The sequence below is a fragment of the Ixodes scapularis genome, unplaced genomic scaffold (genome assembly GCF_016920785.2).
Source record: "Ixodes scapularis isolate PalLabHiFi unplaced genomic scaffold, ASM1692078v2 PGA_scaffold2__306_contigs__length_199485367, whole genome shotgun sequence".
NCBI lineage: Eukaryota > Metazoa > Arthropoda > Arachnida > Ixodida > Ixodidae > Ixodes > Ixodes scapularis.
In genome coordinates, this window is record NW_024609857.1 from 146,129,954 (window position 1) to 146,150,687 (window position 20,734).

The 20,734-nt window shown below is 46.8% G+C and overlaps 1 protein-coding gene across 1 annotated transcript; it reads right to left on the bottom strand.

Annotated features, from left to right (window-relative positions):
- Positions 1-2,856: 2,856 nt before the first annotated feature.
- LOC120838301 lies at positions 2,857-4,104 on the bottom strand. The gene has a single exon (XM_040208162.1). The coding sequence runs from the start codon at positions 4,102-4,104 to the stop codon at positions 2,857-2,859; it is 1,248 nt and encodes a 415-aa protein (XP_040064096.1).
- Between the last annotated feature and the right edge of the window lie 16,630 nt (positions 4,105-20,734).

Consider the following 20,734-nt stretch of genomic DNA (forward strand, 5'->3'; position numbering starts at 1 on the left):
GCGGAAGAGGTAGACTTTCGCATATCACCAGTGGTGGACGTGTCGAATACGGAGGCAAAGAAGGAAGGAACTCTCCAGGTCCTCCAATCTGTCGATCGAATTGCACTATCAGATGCCCCAGGTGAGAGTTTCGTCTAGCCCGAAGGTGAGATCGGATGCTAGACTCATTGGGTACAGCACTCATGCGACTAATGTTGCGCATGGCTCTCTCTTCCAGTCTTAGGGAAAGCGGCCATTCCTCGGAAGACACAAGTGTTGCAATATTTTCCGCCGAAGGGGGGAGCCCCAAGCAGCTGCGAAGAGCGATTCGGTGGAATGTGTCAAGTTCTCTAATTTGGGCTCTTCCTATGGCTAAAAGAGGGAGCGAGTACAGGAGCCTGGACATTATGAGACCCTTATAAAGTTGGAGAAGAGCGCGTTGTGGAGCGCCCCAAGAGCATCCACCAAGGTGTCGTATGACTCGCAAGAGCCGTCGGCATCGACCCAGTGTCCTACGAACTTCGGGCCTCCAAGTCACGCGGTCATCCAAGACAACTCCGAGATAGGTGTGCTGTCTAACCCTTCTGAGTGGCATCCCAGCAAGTTTCAGCTGCAGTGCGTTTTGTGGTGCTCGACCTGCAGGCCGGTATAGAAGTGAAGCTGTTTTTTCAGCTGAGAGGGTAAGGCCCAATCTCGATATCATTAGCGCCGTGGCATCAACGGCCACTTGAAGGCGATTGCGAATCGCGATCGCGTTCTTCGAGGGTCCGACGCACCAAATTGCAACATCATCCGCGTATATGGCCATTCTTGTACGGAGATTGGAGTGTCCTGTTGGTAAGCAACCAGGGAGGGTAGCCATCGCTATGTTGAAAAGCATGGGGCTCAACACGCTGCCTTGAGGAACTCCTCGGTCTGTTGGACGTGGTGAGCTAACAGCTTCAGGCACTTTGACGCGGATGGTTCGTCCAGAAAGGAACGCCTTGATAAAGGAAAGAATCCGTCCACCAATTCCGAGTTGCTTCAGCCGGTGGATGATGGTGAAGTGAGGGAGAGTGTCAAATGCTCGACTGATGTCTAAAAACACACAGTGTACCATCTTCCCTGTTGCTTTTGCCTCCTCGAGGGTTGACGCAATATCTCCAATGGCATCGCCGGTGCACCTTTTTGCTCGAAAGCCTGCTAGTTCTGGTGGAAACGCTTTCATCCTATCCAATAACCAGGTGAGACGGCGAAGGACCATCCGTTCAAGTAGTTTGCCTACACAACTTGTAAGTGACACTGGTCTGTAGGACGACGGCAGCGCGGCAGGTTTTCCTTGTTTGAGTATTGGGACGATAGTTGACTCCCATGCGTCAGGAATGATGCCGGTTGTCCATACGAGGTTCAGTTTTTCAAGAACATCAAGGTGGTAGGCAGGATCGACGTTTCGGAGCGCTTGGTAGGTTATACCATCCGGTCCTGGAGCGCTCTTTTTGTTACACTTGTGAAGGGCTTCAGTGAGCTCCGCCAGAGTGAAATCGGATTGGCTCGCCAACATTGCCTCGTTATTTTGATCTTCGGTGAGTGGAACTGGAGGTAGTCGTCCTAACTGTTCCCGGTACTGTAACGGAGTGGATGACTGCCGCGAAAATTCGTCCGCTAATACTTCCGCCACCACTGTCATGGGCCAACCGGACTCGATTGCAAGAGCTGCAATAGGATGACGCGGAATTTTCGCGCGGGCGAGGGCTCGAGCGAGTCTCCAAGCACGTCTACCACCACCAGCACCGCCGAGCGATGCGCATCCGTGTCTCCATTGCCATCTTTGAAGTTTTTTCGTATGTCGTCTAAATTTAGCGTCGATCCGGTTGTAGCGCGTCCAGTCCCATGAGGCGTCCGTGCTAAGTGCCCTTCGCTGTGCCTGTCTTCGCGCTGCGCGGAGATTTAGCCATTCCAAGTCAGGTGCAGGGCATGTAACGGGCACCGTGACAGAGCGCGTGGCAAGTCGCAGGCACTCCGCAATACAAGATGTTAGATCTTCATAGTTGCCACTTTCAATGGCGGTAGCAACATACTGACGAAATAAATCCCAGTTCGTAACCTTACAGGTTTTTACATTTTTGGGGCTTGTAGTTGGATGTGTCACTCTGATAGGCACGTGGTCACTTCCCTCTGTGTCGGGTCGAGCCGTCCATAACCCAAATATTTCGGAGGACACCAAAGTCAGGTCGATAGTAGTGGGGCTGAGCCCCTTCCTACGAAACGTGGAGGATCCATCGTTTAGAGCTCGGAGTTTAATCTCTGCCATGGTAGCCTCTAGCTGTCGTCCTCTGGCGTCCGTTCGTCTACCACCCCACGCCTCGTTGTGAGCATTAAAATCTCCGCAGATGATAAGCTGACCGCGGCTTCTCTTTTTAATCTCTTCCAACACTTTTGTGTTCCAGACTCCGTGTGGCGTGATGTAAGCTGAAACAATCGTTGTTTCGCATCCTTTTATTCTAACAATTACGCCGGAGTACTCCTCCATGGCCGAATTCAAGTCCGAAAGGTCTATGGGGTTATGATATACATCGTCACGTACAAGTATCGCCACTCGTGACCTATCATTTGGATTTATGGGGGCACTGTGGTAAAACACATATGGAGAAAGGCGCTCTTCTCCAGGTACGACATTCGTTTCTTGAAGAGCCAAGACGTCAGCACGCTCAGTTTTCAAAGATTCGCGCATCCCTGGTAGGCGCGTGCGCAGCCCATTTACGTTCCATTGAAGAATGGAAGGAAACAATGGACTGCGCCTTTGTTGACGAGTGCTATTCTTTTGGCGAGATATTGGAGCTCTTTGTCTGTTCAGGGTCTTCTGCCCATGGTGTCGCGCATTTGAGTTACTTGGTCCCCCTAGCATGCCCCCAGAAGGGGAAGCATTGCCTGCAAAATTGTAACAATTGCCCGGGCCCACGAGGCTTCAAATTTGGACAATATTGCCAGGGATATGTTTACAACTGTCTTGATAATGGAGACCCAGGCGGGTGTTGTTGCGATGGGTAAGCCTGGAGTCTCGTCGCTTTCTTTCCTTTCAGTGCTTCGTTTTGTTGCCTGACGCCTTGGAGGCGCCTGCGAGGAAGGTTGCTGCGTGGACGACGTTGGCCTTTCATCACTTGGGACATCATTCGGTGGTACTTTGTTGATAACGGTTTTTTTCTGGCAGTCCTCAGCTACGACAGAAGCGTAGCTTTTGGCGCCTGCATTAGAGATTGTTGGCTCTGATTCGTCTTGCATTATGATCTCAGCGGTGCCAGTTTTTTGTCTCTTTTGGGGATCTAAGGCTGACTTCGCTTCGCGGAATCCCACTGAATTCTTTTTTGAGTACACTATAATGTCACGCTCTTTAATCCATTTTGGACAGTCATGTGATGTGGCTTGGTGCTTTCCACTGCAGTTGGCGCATTTCACTGTCGTGGACTGACATTCAGCACCCGTCCCGTCATGGTGTTGCCCACAACGGCAGCAGGCCTTCGGACGTTGGCAGGCGATTTTCTTATGGCCAAATCCGTTACAATTGTGACATTGTAACGGTCTGTCTGTGAACGGTGAGACTGGATAGCGAACGTGCCCTAGAAGCACGTAGCTTGGCAGCTTAGTGCTGGAGAAGGCGACCTTCACGACGCGGGAGCGTCCAAGTCTCCGAACGTTGGCAATCTTGCAGCATGCGTCTTCAGCGCGAAGATTGCGCGCAATATCGTCTTCTGTGATTTCAACGTCGACGCCTTGGATGACACCGTACGAAATGGGCCCTGACAGTGGGGAGTAGGTTCTTACTGGAACACCGCAGAGTATTGCAGTGTTCAGTAGAGTTTTCGCTGCCTGCCCGTTGCGAACATCAACAGCGATCAGGTTCAGCCGATCGTTGGGGCGCACTTGGATGATGCACTCTTGGCAGAGCTTCTCAAGGGCTTCGGAAATTTTCAGGCTGTTGAGCGCTGTAAGTCTAGTCTCTTCTTTCACAGGAACGAAGATGACAGTGAGGCTGGTGTTATCTTGCTTCTTTGGTTGTTGCGGAACGTCTGGAGACGAGTCGCTGTTCTTTGGACGACAGCGCTTTCTGCCGGATCTGCGCCATTCGCCTCCGGAATCTTCGCTCTCCATGTTGGCGGTCTCTGAGCAGACAGATCGATTGCAGTCCTGGGATTCATCGAGTGCGCTGCTGGCCTGGTGTTGTGCTGCCGTGATGGATATGTCGTTTTCGGAAAGAGACATACCAGCATGCATCCCTTTTCTTGCTGTGCAGGGAGCTGCCCTAGCTCCTGCCGTCCGAGTAGACCCCCAAAGTCCAAGGGACCGACGAAGTCGCGTAGAATAGCAAATTCCAGAGATAGAAGCTTTTGCGTTCCGGCTCAGATCACTTCGTCGTCTTTCCCAGTCTGCGCATTTGTGTAAATAAAATCATCCTGTTAATTTTATTTACAACTTGTTAAACGAGATGGCGACACTAGTACTAAACGCCTCAAAACGGAGATGTTCTTGCTGTTGCTGTTGTTGTTTTTCTCTTGAGCTCGAATTCGACCGCGATGTCTTGTTGCTCGTGGATCGGTAGCACGTGTAGCGAAAGCTCACGCTGTAGAGCTCACTGATCGTGAATTCAATCTACCGCACATACAGTGAATCTCTCAAAGCCACCAACTTTCGGCAGTCGCCTACTTTAGAGAACGACGCTAAGAAATCAGAGAATTCACCGTCGGTCAGAAAACTAGTACCAGACATAACAGCAGAAAAAGAACATTCCCAAGTACGTCAAAATACAACATCGAGGACATCAGACACCTCGGAACCTAATTTTGGAAAAACCGACGAATCCTTCTGGAGCTCAGCACTCAGAATGTTTGTTGACATGGTGCGCCGTTTTCTGAATACTCAACAGTCAGAATGGGCCACAATAATCCAGAAAGGTCTTGATCTGCTCACTCCTTTTATTTTTAATTGGATAAAGTAGAATGTTTTCACGATAGTTTGAGCTCAACGACTGTGTTTCAGTGGAATGCAAATGGCCTCCGGTCAAAACTTTCTGATTTTAAACAACTTGTTTGGAAATACCGCTTTCCTGTACTTGCAATTACAGAACCTAACATTAGTGATTATTCAAAATTCAAAATTTCGGGCTATACATTTATAGCCTCAAGAAAGGCATCCGGGATTAGCCGCGCGTTATTAGGTGTACGAAAAGATCTTATTTATGACGTAGTTGATGTAGCCCCCAATGATACTAATGAATACGTTTGTGCAACTATTAAAAACAAATCGCGTCGTATCACAGTCATCTCCGCTTACATCGAGACACGGGCACCTTTCGACTCCAAACGACTCGAGTCTATTGTACAAAGTACTCCCTCCCCACATTTTTTGTGTGGAGACTTTAATGCCCACCATGAGTTTTGGGGCAGCACCAAAAACGACAAGCGAGGACGCCTTATTAATGATGTGACAGGTGGCTTGAATTTAGTATTGTTGAATGATGGAAGTCCGACATTTCACCGCGGGGAATCTGTGAGTAGCGTTCTTGATTTGACGTTCGTCTCAGCTAGCTATATAAAACATGTTGCTTGGTCAACTGATCTGGAAGCAAGGGGGAGTGACCATCTACCAGTCCTAACATTTGTCCGTGGGTTTGATACCAACAGGAAACGGCATGCGATATCCGTCACCGATTGGGACAAGTTTTCTATGCTCGCAAAAGATTGCATTACTGCAGCAACCACGAATGCTGAGTTGATACCATCTATATCGCAATGCATCAAGTTAGCAACACGAAAAATAACGCTGCCCTTCAACCGCACAGAGATTGATGTGGAATATGAAAGGCTGCGTGCAATACGCAGGCAAGCAGAAAGAAAAGCCAGACGAACAAAGGATCCGGAAGATTATCGCAATGTACGAAGGACACAAAAAAAGGTACGCAACTATCTTGATGCACTCAGCAGGCGTCGATGGAGAGAACTTTGCGCGTCTCTGGATGCAAAAAAACACCTCTCTCTGCTCTGGAAAGTTATACGTGGGATCAGAACACCTCCTCAACAGATGTACCCATTCAGAGCCCTTGCATTGCGCCAAGGTTGTGCCGATATAGAGATTGCTGAGGCGTTTTGCAGTCTCATTGCCCAGAACTCCTCCTACCCCAGCACTCAAAAACATCCAGCAGTTGTTTCGGTGACGGCAAAAGAGATAGCCCTAGACATGCCTTTTACTCTTGAGGAACTGGGACACGCCTTGCAGGACTCCAAAAAAAGGTCATCCCCTGGTCCAGATGCCGTAACGTACTCTGCACTCACACGATTGAATGAACACTCAAGACGCAGACTCCTCGAATACTATAACGAATCATTCGCTAACGGTGTGCTCCCACATGACTGGAAGCGGGGCAAAGTTATCCCTATTCTAAAACCTGGACGATCTCCCTTCGAACTAGGGTCGTTTCGACCAATCGTGCTCACCAGTTGCGTATGTAAGATAATCGAGCGTATGATTCTGACCAGAATGACATGGTATATCGAAAACTCAAACTTATATCCAGAAGAAATGTCAGGGTTTCGCGCAGGACGTTCCACAACAGACAGTGTAATCGATCTCGTTAGTTCGGTTGAGCAAGGCATTGCCAATGGGGAAAAGACTCTCGCCATATTTTTAGACATTCAAAAGGCATTTGATTCCATCACACATGAAGCAATTCTGACTGCAATGGCTGAGCATGGATTCGGCGGAAAAATATTTAACTGGGTGAAAGAGTATCTAACACAGCGAACTATTTTCATGCAAACAATTGAAGGAAACACAAAAGACCATATCATAGAACGAGGGGTTCCACAAGGAGGCGTCCTAAGTCCTACGCTCTTTAATATCACACTAATGTCTTTGCGACAGAAACTTTCGAAGCAAATACACCTATCAATCTACGCAGACGACATATGTATCTGGTCAACACATTCAAATCGATTTGTCAGTCAAAGAAGACTTCAACAGGCTCTTGCCGACGTTAGCCGATTCCTACGAGAACGTGGCATGTGCTTATCTCCAGAGAAAACAGTGGCAATGGCTTTCACACGAATGTCTGTAAAACGTTTCCCTCTGGTCTTGGCTGGGAATACCATCCCATACAAGCCAACACACAAGTTTCTCGGTTATATACTTGATAAAAACTTAACTTGGACTCCGCATATAAAATACCTTAAGTCAAAGCTTGGTTCCGCGTGCAATGTGCTTCGCTGTCTGACGGGGAAAACATGGGGCAAGTCATGCTCATCCATGTTAAAACTCCAGAACACCTTGATCAATTCCCTTCTCAGGTATAGCTTGCCTGTCCTACAAAACATCTCGATCACGAGCACGAAAAGTCTTCAAGCAGAAATAAACAAATCCTTAAGAATCTGTCTTGGTGTGCCTGAGGGAACATCAGTTAATGGTACAACAGCAGAAGCAGGAACAGTTCCCCTGGCAATCATGCGTACGCAGGAGACACTACGAGTGCATTTAAGACATAAATCACGAAACAAAAGGCATTTTCTCGTAAATTTGAACCACAAAAGACCAGCTTCGGGATACGGTAAAGCCATCGAAGCGCTGTGTTCCGACATACCAGTTTCGACAAAATATTATGCAACATCATCTTGTCCTGCCTGGACGATACCAATGCCAGAAATTTATATTAATGTACCAGGCCTCACCCAAAAAACAGTACAACCGCAAACCGTTAAGCTGCAACACACACTAAGCCATATTCACTACACGTATTTCGACTACATACACGTATACACGGACGGATCTTCGTATACCGCCACATCATCCTCTGCAATAGTAATTCCTGTACTCAAGACAACTCGTAGTTACAAACTTTCCCATAGTGTTCCTTCAACAACTGCGGAATTGCACGGAATAAAGATGGCACTCCAGTTTATTAACTCGCAAGCGGACTCACAAAAATGGGTCATTCTGACTGATTCACGCGCTGCTCTGCAATCCTTAAGGCATTCACCTGCCACTTCATCAAATCCTCAGTTGTGTTTTGAAGTTTTATTTACTTATGGAACTATCAAAAGAAATGGACATCATGTAGTGTTACAGTGGATACCAGGGCACATTGGCGTAACTGGAAATGAGACCGCAGATGCTGCTGCTCCTAGAGGACATTATATGGATACTACGGAGGTCGTCCCATTTACAAAAACTGACGCTCGATCCCATATTAGGTTGTTTGGAAAAGAGGAATTCAAGAAGCTCTGGATATCCTCAACATACCACTACAAACCTCTTTTTAAAATCGACCCGTGCCTCCGAAATATATCTCCACGAAATTTACCAAGAAACATAGAAACGCTCTACCACCGCATCCGTTTGAACGTCGCCTACACGAATAAACAAAGATATAAGTATGGACAGATTTCAAGCCCGAATTGCCAGCAGTGTCTCGTGGAAGAAGATCTAAACCATATTTTTACTAGTTGTCCCAAATATAATGAAGAGCGCTTGATACTATTGACCAGGATCCAACAACTTACCAGCGAACCATACAGTTTTGAGAAGGCCTTAGGTGCCTGGGAACAACAACCGCATCAACGAAGGGTGTTAGATGCATTAATAACATTTCTTCACACGACCAATTTGATTGACCGATTGTAAATAATCTTGTAACACACTGACTTTAATCTTGTAACATGCCGACTGTAAATAATCTTGTAAGATATCGATTGTAAATAATCTTGTGACATAACAAAAAGAAATACAATCACGAAACGTGAGCTGACCTCGACAGAATATGAACACACATTCGTTCACCTTTTCAATGTACAGACTGTATAAGGAATCTGTTCAATACTTCTACGATTTATGCTAAGACTGAATGTGTTGAACATACAATGTGATTAGAACCTTCCTGTGCGGTGATGTATGAGTGTCCTCTCCTGTTACTGTACAAGTCTCGTGCTGTACCTTGATTGTTCTACACCGGAACTTTGACTTTTGTATAGCAACCCATAACGTATGCCTTTCTAGTGCTATCTTTCTTCCTTCTCCCCTTCCCATGCTGAGTAGCCAGCCGGAATGCATTTTCTGGCTAACCTCTCTTGCATTTTCCCAAATTATTATTAAAAAAAAAAAAAATCTACCGCCTCTGTCCGTTTCAATCTGGATGAGAATGGTACCGGCGTGCTGTCATGTATCACTATTGCGTGATGCACGCTAAAGACGTCAGATAGGCAGCGGTATACTGCACTGTATTTTATCTCCAACGAAGACACCAGATGCCCTCAGAGCTGACTAACTTCCCGCTGTATAAACATAGACACGACATAATTACAATTATTGCTCCGTTGGTCGGCACTTTTTGAGCGTTGGAAAAAAGTGTATCATCAGCAGACTCCTAGTGAAAGGCCTGATAAGGCTTTGAAGGCGATACTTTTGTTTATTTTATTTTTTGTGTGTGCTATGTTAGCGCGCGTGGTCAAACGCTTGCACACGCTACAAGCGTGGCATGTAAGCACCCTAAGATCGTGCAGGTTTGAACAGGGATATCCTAGAGCCACTCTATATGGCAGCGTAGCTGCCAGAGTAGCGACACGACGCAAAATTATCTAGATGCACGACGTCAGAAGCGCTGATGGTAATCTCCATTTTGGGCCTGGGAGGTTGCCATGGTAACCGTGTTTCTATAGCGACGCCGGGCGGCAACCTTTGTAGTCTAGTTGATATCTCCATTCGTTCATTGAAAAGTGGTATAAGACGCTTGGCATCGCGTTACGGCAAGAACCTCTGGAGGAATGGTGCCTGTTTTTTTCGGAAAAGTGAGACGATTTGCAGCCCGGGGACTGTCGGGCGACGAGTGCTGCTATGGTATCGTACCTGCACGGACAAGGCGAGTGGTTTTCGGCGCCGCCGGGATGGCGGCCGCTTCGTGGGACGAACGTACCGTCCTAGTACTTTCGGACTTCGCTCCGATGGAACAAAATCCGATTACGCCGGCCACGACAGGACGATTGGCTCGGGACATGACTGCTGCTCGACTGCCCCGTAGTGAGCGAGTATATGTTTAGCATCATACTTCTTCAAGACCCAATCATTTCTCAAGATGAGATTTTCTTACCGACTGGTGAGGAGCGACGTCGACGGGGTTCAACCAAGGAAGGACGGCATGGTTGTCTCTAAAAAATCGTTGACGCCATCAAAAGAGACGGACGCCGGATATGAAATGTTCTTGCCGACACGCTAAATGGTCGTTCGGAAGTTTGCCGGCATTCAAAAAGTCAATATTTTTATCTGGTGTAGCACACATATCCATGTTAAAGGGGCCACGAAATTATTTTTAAACTTCTTCTTCCTTACCTGTAATCCTCAACTCAAAAGAAAACTGTGAAATCACGCAGTCGTGACATGGTAGGGCACCGCTGCGATGACCCCAAGCTTTCACCGTGTTTTTTAAGCACACCGTAGAACTTGCAAGTGATGATAAGTTTTGTGAGGACACTCATTGGCCAGGAAAGCGAATTCAAATATCCATGGACGAATTGATTGCTGACGAGCGCATACATCCCAGTGACTCAGTTTTTGTGTCCAATGCGTGAGTTGGGGTCGGCTGACGTCATTTTGGCCTTTGTAGGCATTGTAAAGAGGATATTTGGAACCAAGCACACTGACATGTAGGAGCACAAAACGGGCCCAGCTACAGAAAATAAATATTACACTCGTAAGAAATAAATACGTCTGTAACATTTTAGTTACAACGACGAACGCACCCCTGAGCATCTAAGTTTAATAGTATGTGTTGATGCACTGTTATATAGCAGGACATTTCAAATACGTCACTTGAGCAAACGCCAGTTTTTCACTTGAAAAACAAACCAAAAAACACTGCGATCAAATGCAAGCTATTGCAACGAAAGCAAGTTATATCAAAATCTTCAGAACTGCCAATTCGTAAAATTGGCGATTAGTAAAAAAGGTTAAAGATCGCCGGAGCTTCCTCGCTAAGAATTGCTGTGATTATTCGGTGACCCAGGGCTAAAACAATTTCCCCTAGGCCCTATAAGCGCCGTATACCTTTCGTTATGATTCTCAGAAATTAAGACTTTCAAAGGAAGCTCGAAAAATGCGAAAATTTTATCCCAAAAGCTATGTGGAGCGCAAGTTCGTCTGCTTCTTTTTGCAGGGGCTGTGGTGACGTCAGAACGCCGAGATCTGAGTGACACCGATTGAAGGATAGTGGGTAGACCTAAAAGCAAGCTGTCTTGAGGCCTACTAGGGTGCCTTCATGTGCGCTTTGCTTAGGGTGGTGGCATCTCGCCATTTTGTCACACACTTTTATTTTTATTTTTTGTTCAAAAGCGCCTGAAAGAGCGTGTCCCTGCATGCGCTTGTGGCGCTGACTGTGCTATGGCGACATTTTGTTTTCGTCGATTTCTTTGTATTTTTCCCGTGAGCGCGTGCTGTCGGCATCTGGTACTACAAAGGGTGGCATCACCCTAAACAGAAGGACATTGAGGCACCCTAAGGCCTACCCACTATCCTTTATTCAGAACCAACCAGAGCTCGGCGTTCTGACGTCACCACAACCCCTACTAAAAGAAGCAGACAAACTTGCGCTGCGCATATCGTAAAATCGTTGATTAGTATGCTTCGGAGCTGTGTTAATATTTATACAGCGTGTAGTTGGTCAGCCATTTCGAAGTTGCGACGAGTCGCTCGCTGTAGATGAGCAATTTAGCCAATGCAGTATAACCGCTAGCCTGGGGTCTATGGGTCTTTAACGTGCACCACGCAGTAGTGATACACAACCGCAGGCCGGTACGATGCTCATCCAGATCGAAACGGGCATGGGTGGTGATTGAACCCAGGCTCCCTCATTGATTAGTACAAAACGTAAGCATCGCAGGAGCTTCCTCGCTAGAAGTTTGTGATCATGCGGTTACCTGGGGCAAAAACAAATTCCCCAAGGCCCAACATGCGACGCATAGATTTCGCATCGATTCTCAGACTCTCCAACGTTCAAATAAAGCTAAGAGAATGCGAAAATTGCATGCTAAATGTCTTATGGATCCTCAAACACATCCGGAAACCCTAGCACCGCATTGCTGATGCTGTCGCACAGGTGCTAATATACAGAGCGATCTTGCACAGAAAGGGTATAAAGTATCATTCTTTCAGAATCTTCACATTATACCTACGTCAGAGAGCACGAAGAAGCCCTAAATCGTCGGCAAGCTGCGGCACATCACGACTCCGCGCACCGAACAAACTTTCTTTCTTTCTTTATTGGTTTTCCATTTCATACTGAATGGAGGAGGCCGAGGAAAAAAGCTACAAACGCAGCTTGTGGGGCCCTCGGCCCCCTTTAAATGATGGCAGCATCGGACTCACAAAACACTCACACACAGTAACAAAACACTTCCTGGTCAATCAGATTCACTCATTCGATACAGCTCCACACATTAGTATACAGTTGCAATTTAACATGATTAGGTCGGGTAAGGAACACAAAACAATTCTAGGAAATAGCTCGTTTTCATCTCAGGCAGTTCTAAGGGCACCGGTATCAGAAAATGAACATAAAAGATATCTCAGTTCAGAAGGGGTTATAGAGGATATATCGGTGCCAGCCTCCTCAAATGAATTTAGTAGTCGAGGCAAAGTATTCCTAAGCATTTGGTCACCATAATTTGTCCGAGAACGAGGAACTATCCATGGTTCTGGAGTTCGTGTTTTATGCGAAGGTTGCCTTTTTTCTAAGTTTCCTATTTCTAAGAGTGTAGAGGTATTTTTCCTAATGCTGTAATAAAAATCTCGCATAAGCCTCCTTCGGTATATGTCATGAACTTTTGGAATGTTATATTTCTTGAAAAGGTAGTCAGTATGTTCGGTGTATGAGACATTGGCAATAACGCGTATCATTCTCTTTTGCATTAAGTGTAATTTATGGAGGTTAGATTTTGTTGTTGTGCCCCATACAAGATGGCAATAGTTAATATGAGATACAAATAGCGTATTGTAGATTAATAATTTAACTGATTCCGGAAGAATATACCTATTTCGATTCAGTATACCAGCTATTTGACTAAGTTTGACTAGTACAAAGTTAACATGCTCGTCCCATTGCATGTTACTGGAGAAGTACGTGCCAAGCACTTTTATAGTGGCCAAAACTTCGATGTTTGTGTGATTAAACGCTATGTTATGATGCAATGGGATAGGCGTTCCTCTTGTATAGAAGAAAACGGCTTTAGTTTTATTAGAATTAACTTTTAAACGGTTCTGTTTTGACCAAGAGCTTAATTTACGTAGAACATCATTTGCCATATTGGTTATCTCGGCGTAGGAGCTGGACGATAGAAATATGCTAGTATCGTCCGCATAGATTATAAACTTCGCCTGTTGACATATATCTACGATATCATTGACGTATAAGTTAAAAAGCAACGGGCCAAGAATGCTACCCTGAGGCACACCAGAGATTATTTCTTTGCTTTTAGATGTTAAGCCATTCAGAAAAACGAATTGTCGCCTTCTGCCGAGATAGGATTTTATGAACTCAAGTGGCAGACCCCTTATGCCATACCGCTCAAGCTTTTTAACTAGAATATTGTGATCGATATGATCAAAGGCCTGGGTAAAATCAACAAAAATGCCCAAAGTCAGAAGCTTCTGCTCGAAGTTTTGTAAAATATATTCTTTTTGCTCAAGAAGAGCCAGCTCCACAAACTTATTTTTTTGGAATCCATACTGAGCTTTAGTTATTAGCTGATATTTTGCACAAAATGACGATATTTGATTTAAAATAACTTTTTCTAAGCATTTCGAGAAAATTGGAAGGATAGAAATTGGGCGATAGTTCTTTATGTCTAACCTATCACCTTTTTTATATAGTGCTGTAACTTTGGCAACTTTCATTTTGTCTGGAAAGGTTCCTGTGGAAATACATAAGTTGTATATATGAACCAAGACATGGACGATTTCATTAATTACGTACTTGACAGGTCTTATCTGAATACCGTCAGCATCACGGCTGCAAGAGTTCTTGAGTCCAAGAAAGGTTGAACATACCTCTACACTGTCGGTTGCATGTAAAAAAATACTGCTTTCGTTTCCGGAACTCGCATCCACCAGCTCTGGGCGCTGCCATCTTAAGGTGTATCCACACGACGGACCGGGCCGCGGACCGATTGATCACGTGATGCGCGGCCCGCGGGCCGCCCGGCTACAATGAGCATTCACACGGCGGACCAAAAGAGCAGACGACAGAACGAACGGGCTGGTCTAACCCTCGACCTCACAGCTCCGCCAAACGCATGCAGCGAGCTGCTTCGAGGCTATTTGTAAGGAGCCAAGATGGAGGTTGTACGAAAGAGACGTTTGGCCGCGGTGGCCCTGGCGTTGACTATTGAGGACGAGGAGGACTTAACTGAATCGAAAAGGGCATGCATCTATTGTCCCACACAGCGCGGAATTGCTCCACAAGCGCGATGCAGTAAACAGTTGCATCGTCGTAACATGCCGCCATCGTCGCACAACAAAAGGTTCGTCTTTTTCGTCTTCAACAGTTGGCGCCAAAAGAACACGACTTTGGATTTGGATTCCAATTCAAACAACAAAAGTCAGCTTGTTGCCAGACTTAGCGCTTCAATTATACTAAAAACGCCGCGGTCCGCCGCCAAGGTCCGGGCGAGAAAAGTGCTTGGCATTTCTCACAAGCGCGGGCCGCGGACCGCCGGCGGACCTCGAAAAGCGGTGACGTAGGATCACGTGATGCGCGGCCCGCGGACCGAAACAGCAATTTGGTCCGTCGTGTGGATGCACCTTTAAGGTGTATCCACACGACGGACCGGGCCGCGGACCGATTGATCACGTGATGCACGGCCCGCGGGCCGCCCGGCTGCAATGAGCATCCACACGGCGGACCAAAAGAGCAGACGACAGAGTGAACGGGCCGGTCTAACCCTCGACCTCACAGCTCGGCCAAACGCATGCAGCGAGTTGCGTTGAGGCTATTTGTAAGGAGCCGAGATGGAGGTTGAACGAAAGAACGAAAGAGACGTTTGGCCGCGCTGGCCCTGGCGTTGACTATTGAGGACGAGGAGGACTTAAGTGAACCGAAAAAGGCATGGGGACATCTTTAGATGATTATTTGAGTAGTCGTCGCGACTATTGTTCCGCAGAGCGGGGAATTGCTCCACGAGCGCGATGAGGTAAAACGTTGCATCATCGCACAACAAAAGGTTCGTCTTCTTCGTCTTCAACAGTTGGCGCCAAAAGAAAACGACTTTGGATTTGGTTTCCAATCCAAACAACAAAAGTCAGCTTGTTGCCAGACTTAGCACTTCAATTATACTAAAAACGCCGCGGTCCGCCGCCAAGGTCCGGGCGAGAAAAGGTGCTTGGCATTTCTCAGAAGCGCGGGCCGCGGACCACCGGCGGACCTCGAAAACCGGTGACGTAAGATCACGTGATGCGCGGCCCGCGGACCGAAACAGCAATTTGGTCCGTCGTGTGGATACACCTTTACCGATGACATCACGGCTCTCGAGAGGTCACGTGACGAGTCGTCACTCGGTTGCTACGGAAACCGAGCCAGCTCAGCTCGTTGCTATGGTACTGCGTGTGACCAATCACGGTGAGAGGCGGCACAGGGAAAAGCGTGGCGCTACTCTGGCAGCTTCGCTGCCACATAGAGTGGCTCTAGGATATCCTAATAGGGATACATAATTAAACAGCGCACAAGGAGAGGGACAGAAAAGGAAGACAGAACAGGCAAGCGCTGTGCCTGTTCTTTTCTGTCCCTCTCCTTGTGCGCTGTTTAATTATGTATAGCAACCACCAACTAGCCCAAGTATCCACCATTTTGATATCCTAATAGGGAGTATTCACTGGCGGCCATAGCTGCGTGCGCGACTGCTGAGCGCGTGCTGACGGCGAGCTTCCACGGTTCTTTCGCCACGTGCATTCCGCACCACCAAGATTGCCGGTCTTATGGCCCGTTCACACGATGCATTTTTCTCGCGCATCTAGTGTCGCGAAACGTAGTTTCGCGAAATGGTTGCGCCGTCTGAACGAGTCCGAAAAGGACGCGCGCATCTAAAAAAGGTTGCGCGCACACCTCGCTTCTGGAGCGAGCTTTTGCTGAAACTTTGCCGAGTCCTGTCAATCACTCTGAGGGCGCCGCCAATGGCCGCTCAGAAACGCTCTCACGTGGCCTTTGAGGGGGGAGCGAGCTGTTTGAGAAGACCACTTCGCTGCCAGTGTTGTAGCCGAGCCAAATCCGAAAAAAAAAACGAAACCAGGAACGATGGATACTGCCGGCGCTTCCGCAAGCACGTCAAGCACCACTGAAGGATAAGTGAGTAGCATATCGGAAAAAAAATCCAGCGATGGACGAAGACAATTAGGCCTCATTCACACAGCCGGCGTCTCGCCCCGTCCCGGCGAAAGCGCCCTGGGCGCCGTGCCGAAAACGGGACGGTGCGGGGACAGAGGAGTGTTCGAACCAGCGGCGGCGGAGCTGCCGGCAATGCTGGCGGTTTTTAGAATGTTGCGGGAGATGGAGAACACGACGCTGAATGGTTAATGGTGATGACGATGATGTTGGCTTTCAACTGAAGCGCCACTTTATGGTCAACACCCAAACTATTTTCGCGAGTCTAAACGTCATCGTTGTTGCACGTGAAGCGGTACGTGTGAACGAGCACATTTCGCGAAACTTGAGTGTCGCGAAACTGTTGCGCGCCTAAAAGATGCATCGTGTGAACAGACCTTTAGCAGCCTATTAACGTGAGCTCGTTCCGAGCATCCGCTCTAAACATCGCCCTCAAATATGGCGTCCAGTGAATACTCCCTATATGTAGGGTGCCTCAATGTCCTTCTGCTTAGGGTGATGCCACCCTTTGTAGTACCCGATGCCGACAGCACGCGCTCACGGTTAGAATACAAAGAAATCGACGAAAACAAAATGTCGCCAGAGCACAGTCAGCGCCACAAACGCGTGCCGGGACACGCTCTTTCACGCGCTTCTGAACAAAAAAATAAAAATAAAAGTGTGGAACAAAATGGCCAGATGGCTGCACCCTAAGCAAAGCGCACATGATGAAGGCACCCTACTAATATGTATTTGGAAATTTAAAAAAAAAATAGTTGAATGAGTTGCAAAGAAGGCTAAAATGCTTATTCCGTACAACATTTATTTTATGAAACATTATTTCAGATATTTTCATTTTCTGTAAACCTTGTTTGGTGGCTAGCATAGAGTTATTATAATGTACGCTAGAGGTTCAACTGGCGCTAGTGTGCTGTTGCAAATTGAAGCAGACAGCAAGCAGTCCGAAATTGACTTCCGGTAATGGATTTCTACGGAAAAAAACGAGTGCATTTCCTCCCTGCGCTCGATTATAAGAGCAAATATCACGAATAATTGTACCTACTAGGCACATTGGAACACTTCCCAGACACGCAGATGAAATAATTGGTCAGTTACGGCGTTTTTATCTTAAAATCGTGGCATGCAAAACGGTGCTAAAAGCGCTTCGTACATGTATTTATGTGCACTGTCGGACACTGTTAGTGCGAACACGGCACCGGCGCTTTCCAGCATGGGGGGACATGTGGAAAACCAAGAGAGACGGCAAGAACTACGCAGTAACACTGAATAAGTAACTCCTTGTGCTTGCAGACGATCAAAATAAATTGAAAGTCACGTAATATAGTCAGATTTGCAATAAATAAGTACTGCTTTATTCTTTCTGCTCATGAATACATGCGAAGATGCTTGTTCTGTGTTCAAATCATCACCCGCACGCTCCAAATCTTTGCAAATAGGGGGAAGCCAGAGAACAGGTGCGCGATAAAAACTGCCAGACAAAGGAAATAATAAGAAAATACACCTTTCGAAGCCCACATTTTTTATCTTTACGTTTCGAACGTCTTTTTACCAACTCGTAGTGATGCATGACGGGGGCATTTTCATATAGTGAGAGGACAGGCATATTAGCAATATATAAGCACCAACGGAATGCTTGCGAACTTTGAACACACCCTACATTCCTTTCGATCGTTATTTTGCTTAGAACCGTCGCTCGTTTCTACATACCTGCCATGAAACAGAGGTTTGGGCCTGAAATATAGCGAAGTTTAACATCGTTCGGTGGTAAAGAAAAATGCTGTAACTAAAGCAATTACACTTTCGCAATATTAATAAAGGTACATACTATCCGGTACAACCGAAATGACAAAAGTTATTAATGTTATTTTTCGGTGACGAGACAAAATTCACGCGCGTTTTTCCATAGGAATACACAAGCAAACTGGAAAAGTAGACTGCATTCTGTCTGCTTCAATTTGCAGCCGGAAGTCTCATAGACACTAGCGCCAGCTGTGCCTCTAGCGTTATTATAATGAATCTATGGTGGCTAGTGGATATAAAAAAAGAAGCATGATTTCTATTATTTTGAACAATTACAATATATTTTCTTAACCAACAAACACGTGCTTACTATGAGATGCAAATTGAAATTTGACGTTAACGTTTTGGCGCCCGAAACATTTTTTTTTTCTAAATTTAACACTTACCGTTTTGCGGATTACTAAAAAAACCAAACGGGCCACCAATAAGTAGAAATTACGTTTCTACCTGAGGTTTTCCTTAGGTACGTTTCTTTTTTCTTTTCTTTTTTTTTCTCTCTTCAACCTTTTAATTTTTAGGCAAAATCAAATGAACCTCTAAATAACTTTACTGTCTTCATAAATCCCCTCGGGAATTCACTATTGTATTGTTCGTTATGAACACCTCTTTCGACAGTGATCTTACTATGTCACGGTGGAATGAAGCGGTGCTACCTTACCTGTCTTGAAACAACTTGGGGTGTGTGTATGTTTATACAACCTAGAACATAGTCTGCCTCAACGGGCCACTTGCCTCCCAGCTGTAGGTGAGCAATTTAGCCAGTGCAGTACAACCGGTAGCCTGGAGTCTTTAACGTGCATCACGCAATAGTGATACACGACCGCACGCCGGTACGATGCTCTTCCAGATCGAAACGGGCAGGGGTGGGGATTGAACCCAGGATCCCTATGTTATACAGCGCGAGCTTTCGCTCCACGTGCTCCGAGCTGGTGTCCTCTAGCCTACTCGGCCACCGATCCTTTTTTTTTTTATTACACTTGGCCACCGATCCCTCTTTATCTGTCTGGACTAAAGCCCTTCGATGTGTTTGCGTTTGTCTTGCAAGTGATGTCAAATGCGCCAGTGCACGAGGCCCGTGTCTCGAGCGGCCCTTCGAAGGAGTTGTCGGCACAGTACTGAAATGAGCGGCCCTTGGAAGCGAATGGCAGCGGAGCTCCCGCTCCTCGCACGTGTCTTGCGCGTTTCCACAACAATGGTTGGCGGTACTCTTAAGGGTGAATTTTATCAAATGAATTTAGTCTGCACTTGCCGGCAGCGCCTTCAACTTATGGAATTTACGAGGATAACTCGAGTGCAACATGGCTTTGTGTATTTGAGTGGTTCTTTTTCGCTGACAGGCAGACAGACGGAAAGTGTCCTTCCTTGCCATACCCGTTGCCAATCTTGTCAGCTGCTGTGCACTGGGCGCGCCATTGTGGACGAGTAGTAGAGCCGCGCCACTTGCTTGGACAGAGAACTCCTTGGTACAGTTCACGGGTGGGAAACGGTCGCTTCTTGTTGACGGGGTTCACACCCCTGGACGTGCAGAAGTGTTGACCTCGCCGCGCAGAAGTGTGGACCTCGCCACTAAAGGAGCTATGCTTAGGGTCGACACTCTGTTCCCCAAGATTTCTGTGGGCGCCGCCATCTTGGTGCTTCTACAGAGCAGACGCAACTGCCGATCGTCATGATTCAAAAGTGAGACTTCCTCGACATTTGATTCGGTGTTAGGAGGCTCATTTAATATTGCTTTGCGCTGTCGCGAAGCGTTTAAACATTTGTGAAGGACATAAAAGCGTTTCCTGTGATTGCAGATCAATTTTTAGATACCTGGCAGCCATGATTTTAAGCCACAATATGGACAAGTGTCGTTACCCTCAACCGTAGCCTATTTAGTGGCACTAGGGAAGATCATGGCGGAACAGCGCAGCACTGAGCTAGATTTCAGACGCCATGTTCCTCCATATATAGTGCCACTAAACAAGCTACGCTTCAAGGCTCGTTCACACAGACCCATTTCGTTACGTTACCTTACGAAAAGTTACTGGGAAATCTGTGCTTCATATTAAGCGCGGCTACCAATTCAAGGAGATAGCCTGTCACGCGACAATCGAGACACGAATGTTTCGGGGACGACGAGCTAGGACTCTGAGTTACCATGGCAGCCAAGGACACAAGGCTCGTCGTAACGTAACGTAAGGAATCGAGCTCGGTTCAACTTTTCACACAGAACCGTTTTGTTACGTTACGTCTAAGTCACCCAAACATTCGTGTCTCGAATGTCGCGTGCCAGGCTATCTCCTTAACTTGGTAGCCACGCTTAGTACGAAGCACACATTTTCCGGTGACTTTTCTTAACGTAACGTAAGCAAAACAAAAATACGTGAGCTCCCTAACATCGCGACTAATGCTGAGGAAGTCGCACTTTTCACTCATGACGATCGGCACTTGCGTCTACTCTGCACATTCACCAAAATGTCGGCGCCCACAAGAATTTTGGAGAACAGAGTGCCGATACTCTAAGCGCAGCTCATTTTGTGGATCTAGTTCTTCCCAGAAGTGGCGCGCGGCGCGTGTCTCGAGCATTTCCAAAAAAAT